At 48.2% G+C, this 18069-nt stretch overlaps 1 protein-coding gene across 1 annotated transcript in view; it reads right to left on the minus strand.

Moving 5' to 3' along the window:
- Positions 1-18069, minus strand: part of POU2F3 (POU class 2 homeobox 3) — a 54487-nt gene that overhangs the window by 14830 nt on the left and 21588 nt on the right. The window contains exons 4-6 of the mRNA XM_059719696.1: positions 17196-17230; positions 4909-5013; positions 2470-2572 (exon numbers count right to left, since the gene is read on the minus strand). Coding sequence (XP_059575679.1) covers positions 2470-2572; positions 4909-5013; positions 17196-17230 — 243 coding nt within the window. The remainder of the gene's footprint in view (positions 1-2469; positions 2573-4908; positions 5014-17195; positions 17231-18069) is intronic.

An 18069-nucleotide genomic window follows, 5' to 3' on the forward strand; every position in this document is an offset into this window, starting at 1 on the left:
TCTAAAATGTCTTTGTGAAATGTATCTTACTCAAATGAAAGGAGTAGGGGCTGGCTTCAAGGATCCCTGAGTAAAAGTCTCTAGCCTATCTTTTGAAAGTGGTTAGCTAGGGCATCATAACGGTTCATTTTGCCATGCTGATGGTCCCTCATATCAGGTGTTTTTGTGACTGGTCATAGGAAAGGGTCAATGTAGATTTAAAAAACCTCTATTTGAGATCAAGAGCTCTTTGCATGCACCTATATCAAGCTGCAACCTCATTTTTTCTTTCTTTGCCTGTTTGATGGACAAGACCTTCACTCTTTAACCTCCATATTCAGATGAAGCACAAAGGTGGTGTCAGAAGAGGTCCTTCTTACAAGTAGCAGAGGGCTAACAATAGAGGGTCATTCAATCACGATGATTTTCTATTCAGAGGTAAGTATGCTTTGTCCAGAAAGCTAGCTACTGCTAAAGCAAAGCGGGTTTTGAAGTCTGGACTTCAACTACACAAGATGGGAGGCTGTGGCTGACCAAAAAACTTGCCTCATGAATGGGCTGGAGGTCTTTAGAAGGACGGGTCTCACCAGCCATTTTAAAGAAGAGACTAGACCTAGAAGACAAGGCCGTGCAGGGAAAAGAAGGGGGGAAGAACAAATCTTGGACACCCTCAAGGACTGTGACCAAATCCCAAAGACTATGAAGACTGTTGCAGAAACAGAGGCAGGGAGCAGCGTACAGGCATTTCTTCTTGACGGAGGACCTGAATTTCTTGTGCTATGTAAACCATGAAGGAGCCCTGCAGGTCTGCATCTACATGTGTGCAAGCTATAAACCCGAGTGCTATATAAGTACAGCTCTGGGAATGATGGGCTTCAATTACCAGGGAGTCTTGGGGGGAAGAGGGGTTCAAGATTGGCCCCGGGGCTCCAGGTTGTTGGACTGCAGGGTTCAGCTTCTGAGGACGGCTACCTGGCAGAGGGTCTACATGTCTGGAGTGAAGGTCATTCCAGCAGGATGCTTTTCTCATTTTGGATGACAACATTGGCAGCAAGAGCCAGGGCTTTAATGATAGATTAGCCACACCCCAGCAGTTAGGGACACTTAATTTGATAGGTAAATGCTTAAGTGTACATCCAGAAAGAGCACACACCAACTGCTGAAACTTCCTTAGCCTGACGAAGGGTTTTTGAACTCGAAAGCTTGCTTAATAACTATTCTCCAACTATTTGGGTTGGTCTAATAAAAGATATCAAATTCACCCAAGGAACCTTGTCTGCCTAAGTGTACATCAAAACTTTTTTGATGCGTCACTCAATAGCATCAACACCATCCGGGATGGATAGTCTCCAGACAACGTGACTACATTACCAGGCTCATCCAGAGCTATTATAATGTTGCATGTTTTATGGACCATATCCTGCAATGTGTCCGTACAGAGAGACCTTGAGGCCTTCTGAAAGCAGGAGGGGTTGAAAGCAGGGTCTGAAGGTCTCTCCGCGCTTGCTTGATTATAGGTTCAGCACCAACATTAACATAACTCACAGGGAGTGCCGACCTCTCATCATTTGAGAAACTCCCTTAAAACAATTCCATCTAAACACGGGAGTGTAGGACAGCAAGGAATTTCCTGGATCATCAAATCCAGCCCGTGGTATCACAAGCTACCACATCAGACCCCCCTTGTCAGAAACTGGCCCACTCCAACCTAAAGCTAAGCCGTTCTGGAGCATTGCTCCTGCAATGGTGAAAACCTTTCTTCTCAGTTTCACCCTCAATTTATTCCAGACTAGTCTGTACCCATTTGTTTTTCCACTAACGTTGTTTTTTAGTGGAAATCAGTCTTTTCCCTCCCTGGTGTTTACTTCCCTGCCATATTTATAGAGAGCAAACACAGCTTTTCCACGCAATGCTGCAATATTAATACAATGCAGTCTGGAGGCAAGGCGGGTTCTGCAGAAGGATTAGACTCCTGGGTTTTCAGTGTAATCCTGCTTCAGACTAGCCCAACCAGAGGCTGCTCTGAATTTCAATGGCAACTGGAAAGACGTGGCTGAGAGGCAAACCTGAGGTTACCCCAGGAAGCCCCTTGGTGGAGCTATTGCAGCGTGCAAACAGCTGTGGGAGCATCTCTCTGGGCACAAGCCTAGTGAGCAGGAGGATCCTGACCTGGTGGTTCAGTTTGGCGAGGTTTTGTTTTTGGCTGGTTCTTCCTAGCTGCTTTGCATGGGGGTGGCTTCAGGCACATCCGGGTGAGGGAACGGACCGGCAGAGAGCGAGAGGACAGGCAGGCAGGAGCAGTAGGAAGATGAGAATGAACCAGATTCTGCTCCCAGTTGCACTGGCTAGACCTGGAGCGACTTCACTGGCTGCGCTGGAGTGAGGCTGCTGAGCGACCAGTGTCCTAGGAGAACGGCACGGTTCTTGCATTGTACTTGCGACCGCCCCCATGTCAAGGGTTGGCGTTAAACGAGTGATCTCTGCTATTACCTTGTTGCCCAGCCTGGGTCTGCGAGAGCAGGAACTGAGGAACCGACTGCACGTGACCAGGGAGAAGGACCAGCTGCTGCAGGGTGTGGAGAGAATTCATGTCCTAAAGGAGAAATGCAGGAGGACCAGTGCTGATCAGATGAGTCTCTTCTTCACACGTGCCATCAACTCCCTGCAGCTGCATGCGGTACCTGCCCCCTACCCACCTCCCTGCTTCCCGCAAGCCTCGACCCAGCGCGCAGGTCACACATGCACCTCACAGCCCCAGAAATAGAGTGGCTCCAGTGTTTCTCATCTATGCTTTATTCCTCCCAACAACTAAAAAAGGCATTTGCATGGAGGACAATGACGTCTGCATGGAAAAGCACCCAGTTTCCACATCAAAGAATACATAAATTTTGGGGTTTGGGCCGCTGAAACTTTGCAGCTGAAAACTCTGAGGTGTCAGTTGTTGCCTCCTTCTCTTTGCTCCCCCCAGAACTCTGCTTTGGGCCTTTCAGGTCTTTTGACAAAATGTATAAAACTCCAAGAAAAATGTCAACTCCCTCTCCCATCCCCAAAGATTTGTGTAGACGCAGGAATCTCACTTCGGGCATTTATACACATGCCCGGGGAGTGAGGAGAAGGGGCACTTTAATTAGAGTGGCTCTAAGAGCTGCTTTAATTAAAGCACCCAAAGCATCTCGTGTATTAGCGTCCCTGCACTGAAAAGTGGTGGTGGGTGTGCTTTAAGGATAGCATGTCGAACCGCTTTAGTTAAAGCATCCCTGCCACCATTTTTCAGCATGGGGATGCTGATACACAAGATACTGGAGTCTGCTGGAGCGTGGTAATTGCCACTCTCCAAGAGAATCAATTAATTGAGTCTGCTCCAATGCGTTATAATTACAGCACATTGGAGCAACCTCATTGCACGTCCTGACCAACTCCATGGAAAAACAGAGACAATGCAGAGCCCAGCTGGACCAGCTTCTCTGCAGGAGCAGCACAGACTGATGGATACATCTCCCTGACCATCAGGTATTCTGGCTACATGTCGCATGAGAAGTCAAAATTCCTTGCCGGGTGCATCTACATGAGACATTTACTGTGGAGCTGCCTAATTAGCTCTGCAGTAAAGTCTCCACATCTACACACGTGGCCTTATTAGGCTGCAGTAAACTAGTCCAATCTGCTGTAGGATAATACTTATAAATACAAGTACTATCCTGCTGTGGAATAATTTACTGTGCAGCAATACATGCGTACGCTGGTGGGGCTGGCTGGAGCACAAGGATGCTTCAACACAGGGGCTGCTTGCTGGCTAGCCCCCGCACTGTAGCACCCTTGTGCCCTAGCTATCCGCTCTGCGGCTCGTTGAGCCGGGTCGGAGCAGCCCTAGGCTGGCAGGATGACCCCCTGGGCCCTCTGCCAGCTGGGGCTGCTCCAACCTGGCTCAATGTGCTGTGGTCCTGGGTGTATGTTGTAACGTGGTGCCCAGGAGCAATAAACTTCAGCATGATAGGCACCAGAGTTTATTGCCGTGAATCAGGTGGAATGGAAGCAGGTGGTTTGAAGCCCCCCCAGGCAAGGGGCCTCCAATCTACCTGCCCCCCTACTCTAGCACCGGCTGGGCAAACCCCAGCCCAAGCTCCTTCCCCTCCGTTCTCCCACCCTCCCATCCCGCAGGCAGCACTGGGGACAGGGCCAGACTACATCAGCCCAGCTACCTGACCAGCCAGAAATGAATGAAGGTGCTGCACTTTGGACCACCTTCATCTGAATCCTCATGTAATGAGGGTTAATTTGTCATGTGATCAGGGACTTTTAAAGCACCCTGCAGCTGTGCTCTTCTGTTAGGCCATGCATGTACAGTGCTTTCAAGGGGCCGACTGCTTGACAAATGTACCTTCTGTCTGCGCCCATAGGGTCAGCTATTCAAGTGCTCAGCACCTACCATTGGGGCCAGAATTTCAAAGGCGCTCAGCACGTAGCGCGACCAACTCTTAAAAATCTGGCACTTGAGCTCTGTCTTGAGGTCCGGGCACCACAAAGGGGATGAACTGAGCACACATCTCAGGGGCAGGGATAAGAGGGAGGTTTTCAAGGGCACAAGTGGCATGTAGGCATCTAATTCTGATTGGACATTAATGAGCACAAGTCAGGCACCTACATGCTATTTATGCCTTTGAGAATCTCTGCCAAGGAATGCATTTCATCCCTGGTGTAGATTGGCATGTGTCCATGGAGTTACCCCAGGGAAGAATCTGACCTGTGCCAAGTAGATTGAATCTGATTTATGCTACCTGGCTCCGGAGCCATCATTTTCTTCACTCTCCTCCTCCCAAGAGGTGTCTCTGGACTGGCCAGGGCTTCTGCTAGACCGCTGTGACAAATGAATGCCCCAGGCCCCATGCCACTAGGGACTGCTGCAGTTCTCAGAGAGGCTGGGTCACTTACCCCTGCTATTTGGCTTCCAGGCATCACTGAAGGTCCTTGTACAAAGGGACTTGATCTGGGGGGTATGGTTGATTGCAAGGAATCACTGAGATCTTCAGTTTTAATCTGCAGTGGAGAGCGGAAGAGCTGTATCAGCACGGAGGGCATATGGATGACAAAGTCAGAGGAAGCTGGGAGATTCAGGATATTAGCAGGTTGAGAAGCCTGGACTGGCAGGGGCGGAGATCCCCTCTGCTCATCACAGCGAGGTGGGTTTGGGCTCCTGGGCTCTATCCTTGGCTCTGTAGCAATTTGTACTTTGGACAAGTCACTTTCCCCCTCTGTATTTCTGCTTCCTCATCAGGAAAGTGGAGATAGTCCTGCTTAACAAGCAAGGGCATGAAAGCTTGCTTAATTAAGCAATCAGGGCTCGTGGACAGAGATGATATCTTTTATTAGACCATCAAGATTTTTGCAAAAATATACAATCTTTAATTGAATTAATTAAATCTTTTTTTTTTTTTTTTTTTACGATATCTTGTTGGTCTAATAAACGATGTCCGTCCACGAGCCCTGATTGCTTTTTCCTCTAGACCAATACGGCTACAACCCGGATACGTGTTTAATTAAGGGCATGTAATTTAAGCACCTAGGAACTGCTCAAGCCTGGCTGACTTGAGTGGTGCTTAAGTTTAAGTGTGCACTTAAGATCTTTGCTGAATCAGAACCTTAAAACCTTTTGTGGACCTTGGAAGAAAAGTCCCAGAAGGGCAAAGCATTAAACCAGGAAGTACACTGAAACCGGAGAGTCACTAATTCACCTTGACAATGCACTGGCTCAACCACCAAAGCTACTTGCCCATCTTTAACCACAGTGACTCAAGATGACACGAGAACTAATTTGGCAAAGCAAGGCAAAGGCATCAAGAGAGTCTGTTTTACAAACAGATTTAGAATAACCCTTTGGGTCTGCTCCTACTAAGGCATTTTAAAGCAGAAGGAAGGCCTAAGACTATAACGTCTGGATGTCTGACAGTCCAAATTCCCTACTGGCCACAGATTGAAAGTGGCCCTTAACACTTGCCTTATGCACTGGTCTCCACATTAACTGTTTACATTTCTGCTCCATAGCAAGACATAACTTATTGCATCTTCTTGTATTGGGTACAATTAATTGCTAAGGCAGGTAGCCCCTGTAAGAAGGGCAGTGGGCTTGTGGTGTGGGGAGCCAAGGGAAAGGAAAACTCGCATGGAGCCATGGGAGGCTGCAAGGAATAGGAGAGGAGACAGGAGTAGGTTCTGGCTTGGGACACCTGGTGAGTTTGCAATTTAGTTATTAAAAACCTTCAACTAAGCTCAAGTGCAATATCAGGTTAACATCAGATGTGCTCAGTGGAGAGGAATATACCCTGCAGAGGGAAGACTCGAGCTCTCACCTAAAAGATCTCAGCTAGAGATGGGTGCAGGCAGCTAAAAACCTCGCCCAGCTTCAAACTGTCCCCATGTTGGAAGGTGCTTGGATTTGGGACTCCCTCTGACCATCCAGTCTTGGTCTAATCTTTCCCCAAACCAGAGGAGTTTCCACTTCAGGCTTCATTTGTACAACTCTCCATATACAAAGAGGGACAGAGGCACAACATCAGAAGCCTAGCAGGGCAGGTCTGTGCTCGGGGCAGCTGTAACAGCTGCAGTGCCAAAAATGATGGCATGTCTAGCTGCCACTGCAGCTGGCTACATTCATGCCCTTCCTACAGGCAGTCCCTGATCACCCCCCTCAGCTATATTACTGACCAATTATTCTGAAATAGAGCTGCGAAGTCTCTATTAGAAACCAATGGGCTGGATCTTTCTACTTGCAGCAGTTTGCTTTGATGCCCAATATCACTGAACAAACAAAGCAGATTCTTGTGCTAGTGTCTAGAGAGGCTTGTGGACACGGTGGGAAGTAAAACCTCCTGTTAGCAGAGGGAGACAAGGAGCAGAGGTTTTCCTGCAAGCGACACACAAGACATGGATTTTCAGTTGAAAGGACTTCTCTTGAAGGTTGAGGAAAACAACGAAAGAACAAATTTCCACGAGAGAGAGGAAGAAAGAGCCTGATGTGCGTCTCGGAGCCAAAGTGTGAAGGAGGTTGCCAAAGCAAGCGCTAACCTCTACCTCCAGAAAAGTGCAGGGCACAGGGAACTGAATTGGGGCCCTCCAAAGTTATGTACTGGAGCCGCCTATGCTGCTGAAAAATTGTGCAATGCTAGCTGCTTGCAAAGACAGCGTTATCTGCTGAGATCCCAGTCCTTTCCTAGCTCCCAGGAAGGGGATTTCATTTACAGCCCGGATGGTAAGCAGCTGGGGTCACCACCATCACGGGCAGCATTTAAGTCAGTGGTCATTAGATGAAAGGCCTTGGGAATAAACCACGTCCCCCTCCTCTGAGCCATCTTGCACTTAAACTCTCTCACATGCTCTGAGAACTTCCCATTGGAAGAATTACTGACAACCAACCAACCAACCAACCAAACCAAACCAAACCACAGATTACGCCTACTTGCCATCGATACTCCAGCAAATTGCCAAGGTGTTCATACTTCTCTGCGTTACGTGCCCGAGGAATTCCAATCCAAACCGCTTACAAGGAGAAAAGCAACCAGCTCCTCCGAGACCAAGGTGCTCTCTCCTGACGCACGTCTGATCCCAGCAGGATTCGAGTGTGGAAGAAGCGCAAGCCATTCCCAAACTGAAATCAATTTTTTTACAGCTGCCAACTGGAAAGATCTGGCCATGATCCAGGAAGAAAGGGGTGTGTTGCTGCATCCCAGTGCCACACAGCATGAGAATGAGAGGTGCGTTTGGCAAAAAAACAGGTTCTCGGTTTATAAACAACGTCTCTCACGGCTTGTTCCCCGGTCCCGGGAATCCTCCGGCTTCTCTTGTGAAGTGGGTGAGGGCTTGGGTGTAGCCAGCACATACTTCTCCGCTGCACTTTACTTCACTGCTATCAGGCTCAAATTTACACCCACCCACCTGTGGCTACCTCCTTGTTTTTACTGCAGTGTCCCAAGCTACAAAGTTTGGGATGTTTATGATGATCCTTGGTTCTTCCAGAGAAAACTATGGCATTGCCCAACCTACATGTTCAAGAACCATGAACCAGGCCACTCAAAATCACAAATTGGCTTAAAAGCATGATTTTTTTAAAGTAATAAACTTTGTTGGGGCAGATTATTTCCTGGTTGGGAGTGCACCTAAGTCACGTGTGCAATCTCTTCTCCACCACTCTGAGGGTTAGATACTTGCGTTTCACTAAAAAAAACCCCCAAAAAAACAAAACACCAAACCAAAGGAAGAGATTGTTACGTTGCTTGATTGCTGGAGCTGCAGCTTTTTTTTTCTTTTTTAAAAAAAACAGCTCCATTAATCAGGAAATTCATGATAAAATTGAGCGAGCTGGGAATTTTTTTTTGTTATGCAGAGATCAAGGCAGATGGGGAGCAGGGAGTACCAAGGGAATGTAGATCTCCTCTTCCAGTGCTGGATTGAAGACGACGATGCCATTGTTTTGGGGGGATGTGCATTTGGGGATGGCATAGCAACATCTCGAGAATGTACTTACTGGGTAGAGACCCCTGGAAGGAGATGGAACAAAATGCCTATTGCAAACATGTCCACATTGCACACAGCAGGAGGTGGGGTTAGAGCTCTGCAGGTATCTGCTGGTTGAGTTGAAGGGGATCTCTCTAGACAGATGATAATCAACCTGTTTTCTTCTTGGTGATCCACTAGAGGGTGACATCACTGCACACACCAAAGTGGTGCATCAGACAATTGCTGGGGAGAACACAAGGAACTGCTTCTGCAAATCTCATGCAGTTGTTCTCACCACCTTGTCAATATGTTGCCTTCAGGCCATGGCTCCATGTGCAAAAGCAAGGGCAGGGCAATGAAAAGGTAGTCCCCTCGCTAGCTGGCTGGGGGGGTTCGCTGAGCTCGCGGGGTCAGTTCAATGGGTTCGCACCTAACCCTGGTCCAAACCCAAACCAAACAAGAAACAAATTGCTGGTGGTGGAAGATGATCAAAGCTGTTTGGCTCGCTTGCGTAACCCGTGTGTGGAACATTTCACAAGCAGGGGAATGATGAAGAGAACATCTCCTAACCTGCCTGCAATTACTGCACAAATTCTTCCTTACCAGTAGGGAAAAGGAAAAAAAAATGCTCTGTTTTGTAACTGATCCACGTACGTTTGGCAAAGGTTCATCTCCCCAAAACATCCTGATTACATACTGCGAGCTGTGCAAACCCAGCCTCATGGGAGGCTGCTAGCAAAGACCATGGGATGCTGATGAAGGCCAGGTCAGTACCTGCTGGACACACCCCACACCAGGCCCTACAAAACACAGGTTGGTTTTCCACCTTTTCTTTTCCACCAAGTCACCTCCTCTTTCTTAACACTTCTTACGCAATCCAAACACCAACTCAACACCCTCATGACAGGGATAGACTTATATTTGGTTTCATAGATGAAGGCTTCAACAATTGGTTTGCAACTAAAAATCCTGGCTGCTTCTTCCAGCTCCCCAGACTAGAGTTTTGCCATCTCTTCCAAGTAAAAGCATGTGTTATTTTGCATGTACTGTGCATTAGGCAGACTGACACCCCAGTAGCTGGAAACACGACTATGGGTGCTGTGAATACTCTGATGCTTATTCCACAGCTTAGATTTAGATGGTCACTTCTTTGAGGGAGATCTGCCCCACTGATCCAAGTTCTTATCTGGCCCAAGGGTGTCCGAGCAGCAAGCAATCATTGATGCTTCGGCACCACAACTCCCCATCAAAGCAAAGCAGTGCTGTTATCCCCATTTCACAGATGGGAAACTGAGGCACAGAGCATTTATGGGTCAGAAGCTGAGTCTCATACTCATGGCGATTAGCATTTTACTTTACAGATGGTCTTGCTGAAATCCCTCTCAAAAGAGCAGCTTGATACGAGTAAAGGTGTGGTGAAGTTGCCCCTCCAGGCCTTGTCGAACAGGAAGCTTGGGACAGAAATAGGAATTCCACCTGTCTCTCCTGAACCTCTGCCTTTTGGCCTGCCCTGCCTTACGCGGTTTTCCCTGAAGTATCTAGTGCTATGAAATCAAGTAATATCATAAAAAAAATAATAGACGGCAGCAATGATGATAATGGCTTTGCAATTACTCTTTTTTACATGTGCTATTCAACACGCTGAGCAAGACTTAGCAGGCATCCAGAAACCAGCTGAGGAGCCTAATGGCAATGAAGTGCAACTCCTCACTATAACATGCTATATATAGCAGAGATATGAGAGGGAATTTCAAAAGCACTCGGCACCATGGGAGCAGAATTACCCTTATGTGAAAATGCACAGAAGTCAGGACAGGCTGAGGTTTGGTTCCCTTTGGAGGGCCTTGCAGCCCACTGCTCTTCCACGACGCCTGTGCTTCCCACTCATCTGTAATCCTGCAGCTATGCCCCTCATCCCCGCTGGCCTGGGTGGCCCCCCTCCCTTTCCACACTGCAGCACTGCTCCTCACCACTCCCTGTTCCCATCAGATTTAGTCTCCTCATCTTCAAAGCTCTCCAGAACCCCACCTCTGCCCACGTTGCTGCTTTTATCTCCCACACCCTTCCTGGGCTATGCCCCAGACTCTTCCTTTATCACCCGCTCTGTGGGGCTTTCCCACTCCAGACTGTATAACATCTTCCACGCCATCTCGCATGCTCAAAATGACTCAGTCCTGCTCCCGTGACAGTCCGGAGCAAAGCTGCCTCGGTGATTTCGGCGCAACCAGAACTGATCCTGTCATAAGTGTCTTGCAGCTGGTAGTTCCTTATTTCATGGATCGTTCTGGCTACGATGAGCATCCTGTGGTTGTTCTGTACTGCACCGTGGCCTCTGTGCTCGTGGGTGGGTAGATGCTCATAGCAGGGACCACCTAACGTACCAGGGACGGGCTCCTTGCACACCTTTGCTGTCCCTATATAGGGCAAGATGGTGCCTGCCCAGCAGCTGTGGATACGGGAACCAGGTGCAAGGCATCTCACGCCGTGTCCCACATTAGCAGGAAATTACACTTGGCATCAGCAAGCACTCATGGTTGGGGCTGGCTCAGTCCTGACCCTGCAGGGCTTCCTGATCGGTACAGGGCAGCTTTGGCTGGGAGGAATCTTGTCCCAGTGCCAGAAGGAACTGGGACACAACATCAGCCAGACAACTGTGTTAACTACATCCCGGCAAAGCAATTAAGAGAGCGATCAGCTTTTATCCTGCCCATTCTCTCTCCTTCCATTGTGGTGGCAGGGAGCTGGGGCAGGGGCCTTGGAGCCGCTCCTCCTGTGATTTGCTTCCAACTCTGTCACTCACTCCTGCCGCGCCTTGGGCAGATCATAAGTTGTACTTGCTCAGCTGATTTCACCTGGAGCTCTCACTTCTTGGCACTGCTGAAAATGCAGCTCCCACATCAGGCATCCAAAAATTAAGGGACTCATTTGGAAATCAGCGCCCTCACGTATTGCTTTGGCTTGCCCGTCTGCCAAATGGGTGTAACACCCCACCCTTTTGGGGTGTCACAAAGCTTTTAATTAACCGAGCTCCTGGAAATACTTAGAGCTTTACTAAAAAGGGCTTTGGAGAAGCATAAAGTCCTGTTGTTATTGGCGAGGAGGTTTTAATTCGGGGCCAGCAGAGCAACTGCTATGAGTTCTGGTTCTTTCAATTCAGGACTTTTAGCAAGGGCCAGGCAAGCTAAATCTCCCACAGATAACTGCTATGCATGCTACAGCTTCTGCTATACAAACAACTGATCTGTCCCTCAAAGAGCTCCCTACCACCAAGGCCTGCCTACCGTGAGCCTGGAAAATATTTACTCAAGGATGACTGGAGAGCATATCAAGCAAGGCATTTGCATGAACTCTGCAAATTCACCAGCAGGTGAATGAAAGGCATTCACTTTTGTCCTTATCTGTACCAAGAGCTCCCAAACAGCTGGCTCCTGTGCATGCTATGCCATCACTGGGATAGACAGGAGGATGAGCTTAGGAGATACCCAGGAGCAGCAGGTTTCTTGGGGAAGACAGAGGCTGGAAACTAGGGGTCTGGACAGAATGAAAAGTGACTAAAAGCCTTCATTGTAGCCCAATAGCAGGAGTTGGGCATGAGGACAGCAGTTGCGGTTGGCTGGGGATGCCAGTGCCCGTGGGGCAGACATCACCTCTTAGCAAGGCTGCCATCCAGCACTGGACCGCAGCTCCATGATTCTCTCACCTGCGATCTGTGCTACAAATCCAACACCCTTTTCCAAAGAGTATTTGTCCTTTTATTACAGCACCTCCCAATACCCCGGTTCTAGCCAGTGGTCCTCATCAGAGGACCAGAGTAGCTGCTAAAACCTCAGCAGATGGTTTGCACCTGGCAGGCAGAGGATGGGGCATCTATCCTGGGAGCAGCTATGGTAGGAAAAGGGATTCCTGGCCAGGCTGGATGAGATGCAACCCATAAAACCCTGCACCTGGACCACAAACCAGTTACAAAATTGAGCTGGCAGAGCTCAAACAAGGAGCTTCAATTTTACAAGCTGAATATCTCTAGAACTTCACCCTATGCAACTTTTGCATGAGCAGATCAGCCCTTTGTGTCCACCCGCGACATGAGCTGGGGGCAGGATTATTCCTAGGAACAGGTGATGATACATGGTCCTCAGCTGGAAGCATGAGGTCGCAGATGGAAGTACATGCCCATTTCTGGGGACCATACTTCAGGAAAGATGAAGGTCAATCAGAGAGTCTAAAGGAGAGCAACAAGTATGATTGGGGGTCTAGAAAAGAGCCTTTGAAGGAAGGCTAAGAGAACTGGGTTTCTTTAGTTTAGAGAAGAGACAAGGTAACAACCTTTAAAGAGGAAGGTTACAAACTGTTCTCCCTATCTGCTGGGAACAGGACAAGCAGGAATGGGCTTTAATTGCAGCTAGGGGATTTAGATTGATCATCAGGAAAAAGGCTGAGTTGTAAGGAGAGTCAAGCACTGGCACAGATATTTAGGGAGGCTGTGGGATTTCCAGCACAACATAAGTGAGGAACAGGGTCAGTAGATTTGATGTAGCCTTGGTGCAAGTGGTTGGAATAAATATCTTCTTGACCTCCCTTAATGCCCTATTTCTATTTGTCCCAACCAGGAAGGACCTGACCACAAAAAGAAATGGAAAAACAGATGCCGCCAAGCTAGATCTGAACATCGATGCATTGCATTTAATAGGAGGAGAAACACTGACACCAACAGTCCCATGTCCTCGGACTGGTGAAGAAGGAAAGGTCTGAACGGTGCTCAGCTCATTTCATGGGAGAACACAGCTGGTTCCCTATCCCCTGAGGCTCTTTGCAAAGGAGCCCCAGGGAAGAAGCTCCAGACCAGGACACAGGCTGGTACCTCGGGGCATCCCGAGGGAAGAGAGTGCAATCTGAGCTGATGCCTGGAGGGGAGCGGGAGCAGGATGTGAAGGTGCACCAGGATGGAGATCTGGAGGCAGAAGGAAACCTGAGCTAAACTGATCCCTGCAGGGAGAGTCCAGCAGGAGCTGAAGAAACGTTAAGGGGGCCACATGACAAGGAGAGACAGAAATGCTATGGAAATGAATCCCTACAGGGATCTAGAAACTTGATCTTCTGGGAGATTTGCATCCAAAATATTATTAACAATGCACTGCTTAGACAGGGACTGGCACATTCAAGGAGGCTAAGACGGTGGATCATATGAAGAGAGTCCATTCTGCAACTGTGCTACAGGCTCCCTCTTATACCTGATAGCACCCGGTACTAACCATCTGCAGCCATCTGTTGGTTTCAGCCACAGTCCTGGGTACATCGGCACCTCTGCAAGATCAAGCCAGCCTTTTTTCCATGCCCTGGCTGCCTCCTCCTTAAAATGAGGATAACTGTTCCCTACCTCTTAGTGGTATGGTAGGGTTAAATTAGCTAGCAAAGTGCCTTGCGGCTCTTAGGTGGTAGGTGCTGCGCAAGGACAACGTATTCTTCATTGCATTTAATGATCACCAGGGAGTTCCAGGCCCTCAAACAGAATTGGCACCTCCTGACATGGCAGTAACAAGGAAGAACAAATGCTCCAGAAAATCAGCCCGAGGCCTTTCCTGATAGCTGTGCCTGTGGCAGAACTCATGCCCTGCCTGCGAAAGCAACCAGTGGAAATCTCACTCAACACCTCTGAAAATGAAGTTCCTATGATAACTGAACTGTGTGCTCAAACCACTCTGCATTCAGCCATGAATGAACCTCGCCGATGAAGCTGCTATTTAAAAGCTTGGGACTTTATTGGGCAGAAAGTGGGATGGGGTTTTATGTGGGTGTTAGGTGACAATGGCTCTCTTCGTGACCTGGGCCCAGGAGGCATTTTACCCTGGAGGAGGCTTTGCTTTCTGTGCTATGTGTGGGAATCTCAAAAGCACTCAGCCTGTCATTGCTTCCACTGGAAGTCACTAGCATTTTATCCTTAACAGGAGTCAGAGCAAGGCTAAGAGCTGTCCCCTCCCATCATATCTCTTTAGCCTTTAGTTCCCCAAACTGCCAACTCCATAGAAATAATGCAAGGGAGGCTTTCATGACCTGTGATCTTCAAATCATAATTTGGATGGTGCACGCTTAGAGTTCAAATGGCTGTGCAGCCCAAATGTGACTCCTTCCCTCTGTCCCAAACTCCTACTGACCTCTCTGGAGTTCGGTACTGGATTCATAGTATTGAGAAAAGCATTTTCCTCACCACTCAGTCTGTAGCATGGGTCTTTATACCGCTGTATGTGACCAAAACTGTGCCCAATCTGCGCTACCTGCAGCATCTACATGTGCCTCATATTAAATGGGCTTGAACGAGTGGTTAGAATGAATCATTTGAAATATTTAACAATAATTCCCATGGCATTGTTTAACAATATTTAATAATAATTCTGCGCTGGTTCATAACCATCACAGAATCCACTTTAGGACAATTTGAGCAGTGATCTGGATACACCTCCCAAATCCGTCAAGCTGAAAGCCATAATGTGGTTCCCTGGAGAGAGGATTCGAAATATGATCTCAGATTTGATCTATAGCTCCTATAATAAGTAGCCCATTGTCTCTACATAAATGGATGCATGATACCATGATACAAATAGTGATAGCATGATGAGCTATTTGATTTGCAACCAAAAGGAAAAAACTACCTGGTGGGTGAGCCTTTTCCTTCCCTTGTCCTACATTTGAAACATGGCCCTGTTCCATAAAACTTTGCCGCATTTTCACAAGTTTTGATTTTGTTCAAAGCAAACCCTTTCCTGAGGAAGTGGAGCCATCTGGTTTGAAAAAAAAACTTTAAAATATGTTTATCTGCACATATTTTCACTGGGGGGAAAATGAGTATTTATTTATATCTTGTGCAACAGCACAAAACCACCATGAAACAAAATGGTGAATAGTTCAGTGAAAGATTTAACATCCAAAAAAACCCCAACCGCCTGAAAGCTATGAACAGTCCTGGTGGCAGCAACCAACCGAGGAAGCACGTGATGGAAGAGTTGCAATGCTGCAAGAAATGCTCCGCAGCTGACCACTGAGCCCCAGGGTTGGACACTTTTACCCGACAAATCCTGATCCCAGTATATTGAAGGGCAATAGGGTCGGGGGGCAATAGGGCTGGGGGGTGGGTGGGTGATAGGGCCCTATGTGGGAATAAGGGTGCAGTCACTCCAACACGCAGAGTTGGAGCCAAATCCTCAGCTGGCGTAAATTAGTATTGCTGCACTTGGGATAATGGTGCATCCTTGATTTGCCCCAGCCTAGGAGCTGACCCTGGCAGTTTGGTAGTATTGCCACGGGGAAGGTGCACAACAGATAACGACAAGATGCCTTCACTGCCTATTTTATCTTGAGGGAATTTCCTTTTATCACCCATTATGAGAGGGTTGGATAACACTTTTGGCTTGCAGAAGCTTCCTGCCATGGGCTCTGGAAGCCATAGAGCTGGAGACACAAGGCCCTTTGTTTTAATCTCTGTTTTCCAGGAATCTGGGAGACAAATCAAGCATGTTAAGGCACCGTAGATGGGAAGGCATGATCCACCCAGGCCAGGAGGAGCCAAGCCACACAGAGATGAGCCCATCACACCCATCAGGTGGGAACCACCATGGCAAACCCTGAGGAGCAGAGATTTTACCAGGAAAGAAAGGCCACAACTGCCCACATGCCACCAGTGTGATGAGTTTACAAGTGATCGTGGCCCTAGATGCTAAAGAACGTGAAGCTCACTGTGGCTTGACTGCTACGTCTTCTTCAGACCCTAATGACAGCCCTGGAGGTTAGAGCCTCTGCTGCCGTTCCGATTCCCAACTTTATATTGGAGAGCCAGAGCCAACCTGCTAATCCTCCGCCTTGCACATCTGCCTCTAGACCTCCTCCTTCCAGCTACCTAGGTGTGATCCAAAGCTCTCCGATATCAATAGGAGTCTCTGCACTGGCTTCTGTGCACTTGGACTTTGTCCTGAACCACTTCCTCAAGTCGCTGCGAAGACCTGGGCTCTCCTCCATAAGGAGTGCGGAGTCCACCTGCCTCCCTTGAGTATTCAGACTTGGGACTCGGGCTCCTGGGGGATTCTTCAGTGCCATCTCTAAGATTTCCAAGTGATCAGTGATACAGAGGAGGCTCTTATAGCCAGAAAAGTAACATTACTTCAGAGCTGGATGCCAGAATCCAGATACAGCTGGAAGAAAGACAGCTGGCTCTGGCGCAGATGTTTTCTAGCTCCAAGGGAATCTACCATCCTGACTTCCTAGAACATTTGCCTTTATCTGATGTCCGGTTCCTCTGTATGTTGGATAGGAGAAAAATGCACAAATACCTGCTCCACTGCAGCTCTTCAACCAGGCAGGTATGATCTTGACCCAAACACTCTTACAGCTTGACCTTCCCCTTAGCTTGCACCTCACTTACTCACATGCAAATCAACCCATAATGCTCAGGCTTGCATGCTCCAAGGCTTCATGTGATAGTGCTACACACACTAAAATGTCTCTGGAGCCTTGGAGGGGGGTTTCCATTCTCCCTTTCTTCCCCCGATACCCAGAGCAATAATCCCCCTGTGCTCAGGGGATTTTAGAGAATCACCTTTGGAACAGAAAGGTCTTGAAGCCCTTCTGCAGAGATGCAGCCTCTGCCATGGGGATTCATTAAACGCAATTCTTTGGGACACCAAAGTCAGGAAATCAAATGGTCTGAGGTTGAGGAATATTTGATAATCGGGGGTGGGTCTTACCTGTCTGCTAAAGTCCAGCCCATTGCGCTCAGTTCCTGCAATGAGAAAACAAGAAAAGGTCTCAGTGTTTCTATTATCAGCATTGTTCTAGTGCCTAAAGGTCCTGGTGGGGCCTTGTTGTACTGGACCCTATAGAAGAGCTGAGATTATATGCTCCCTACCCAACAAGCTTACAGTTCAATGCAGCATGAGGTACCACCACCGAGCATGTCAGACAGGAGCATGAAGTAGGGTGGGAAGATAGGAGCAAGGAGACTAGTGCACGTGTGGGTGCAACACCAGCTGTTGCACAACTTGCTGGTTTCCAAAGGGACCAGCTCTTGATTGAAATAAATAAAATACAGCCTTCTGGAGTGATGTGTAGGCGATGTATTTGGACTGGACTACCTGTGAACAATTCAGTGGGGGTAGGTCCTAGAAAGAAAAGAGGATAGTGACTTTTAGGGGAAAGCAAAAAGATGTTGCATCTGCTGTGGGAGGTGCTAACAAACAGATGGAAGGGATCCTTGGACGAGCTTGTGCAATCTTGGGGCATCAGAGCGAATGGAGGGTGCCAGGGGACTGTGCTACAAATGTTAGATTAAGCCCTTGATTTAAGGGAGATAAGCAGGGTGCAGTCCAAGATACAGCACCACCCCTCATTCATCCCCTTGGGAAGAAAAATATCCACTCCTGCCCCCACAAGCTCATCAAAAACAGCACAGAAGAAACAGGTACACAGTACTAAAAACTGCTACTGGGTTCAGGCCCGCACACTCAGTCACACAGCCCCCACGAGACATTCACCTCATCCTATTCCTCAATTCTGTTCTTCTCCAAACCCAGCCCGGCCCCCCTCGTGCTGCCTTTTTCTCTTCATAGGGCACTTGTACCC

The sequence above is a fragment of the Alligator mississippiensis genome, chromosome 16 (assembly GCF_030867095.1).
Source record: "Alligator mississippiensis isolate rAllMis1 chromosome 16, rAllMis1, whole genome shotgun sequence".
In the NCBI taxonomy this organism is placed as follows: domain Eukaryota; kingdom Metazoa; phylum Chordata; order Crocodylia; family Alligatoridae; genus Alligator; species Alligator mississippiensis.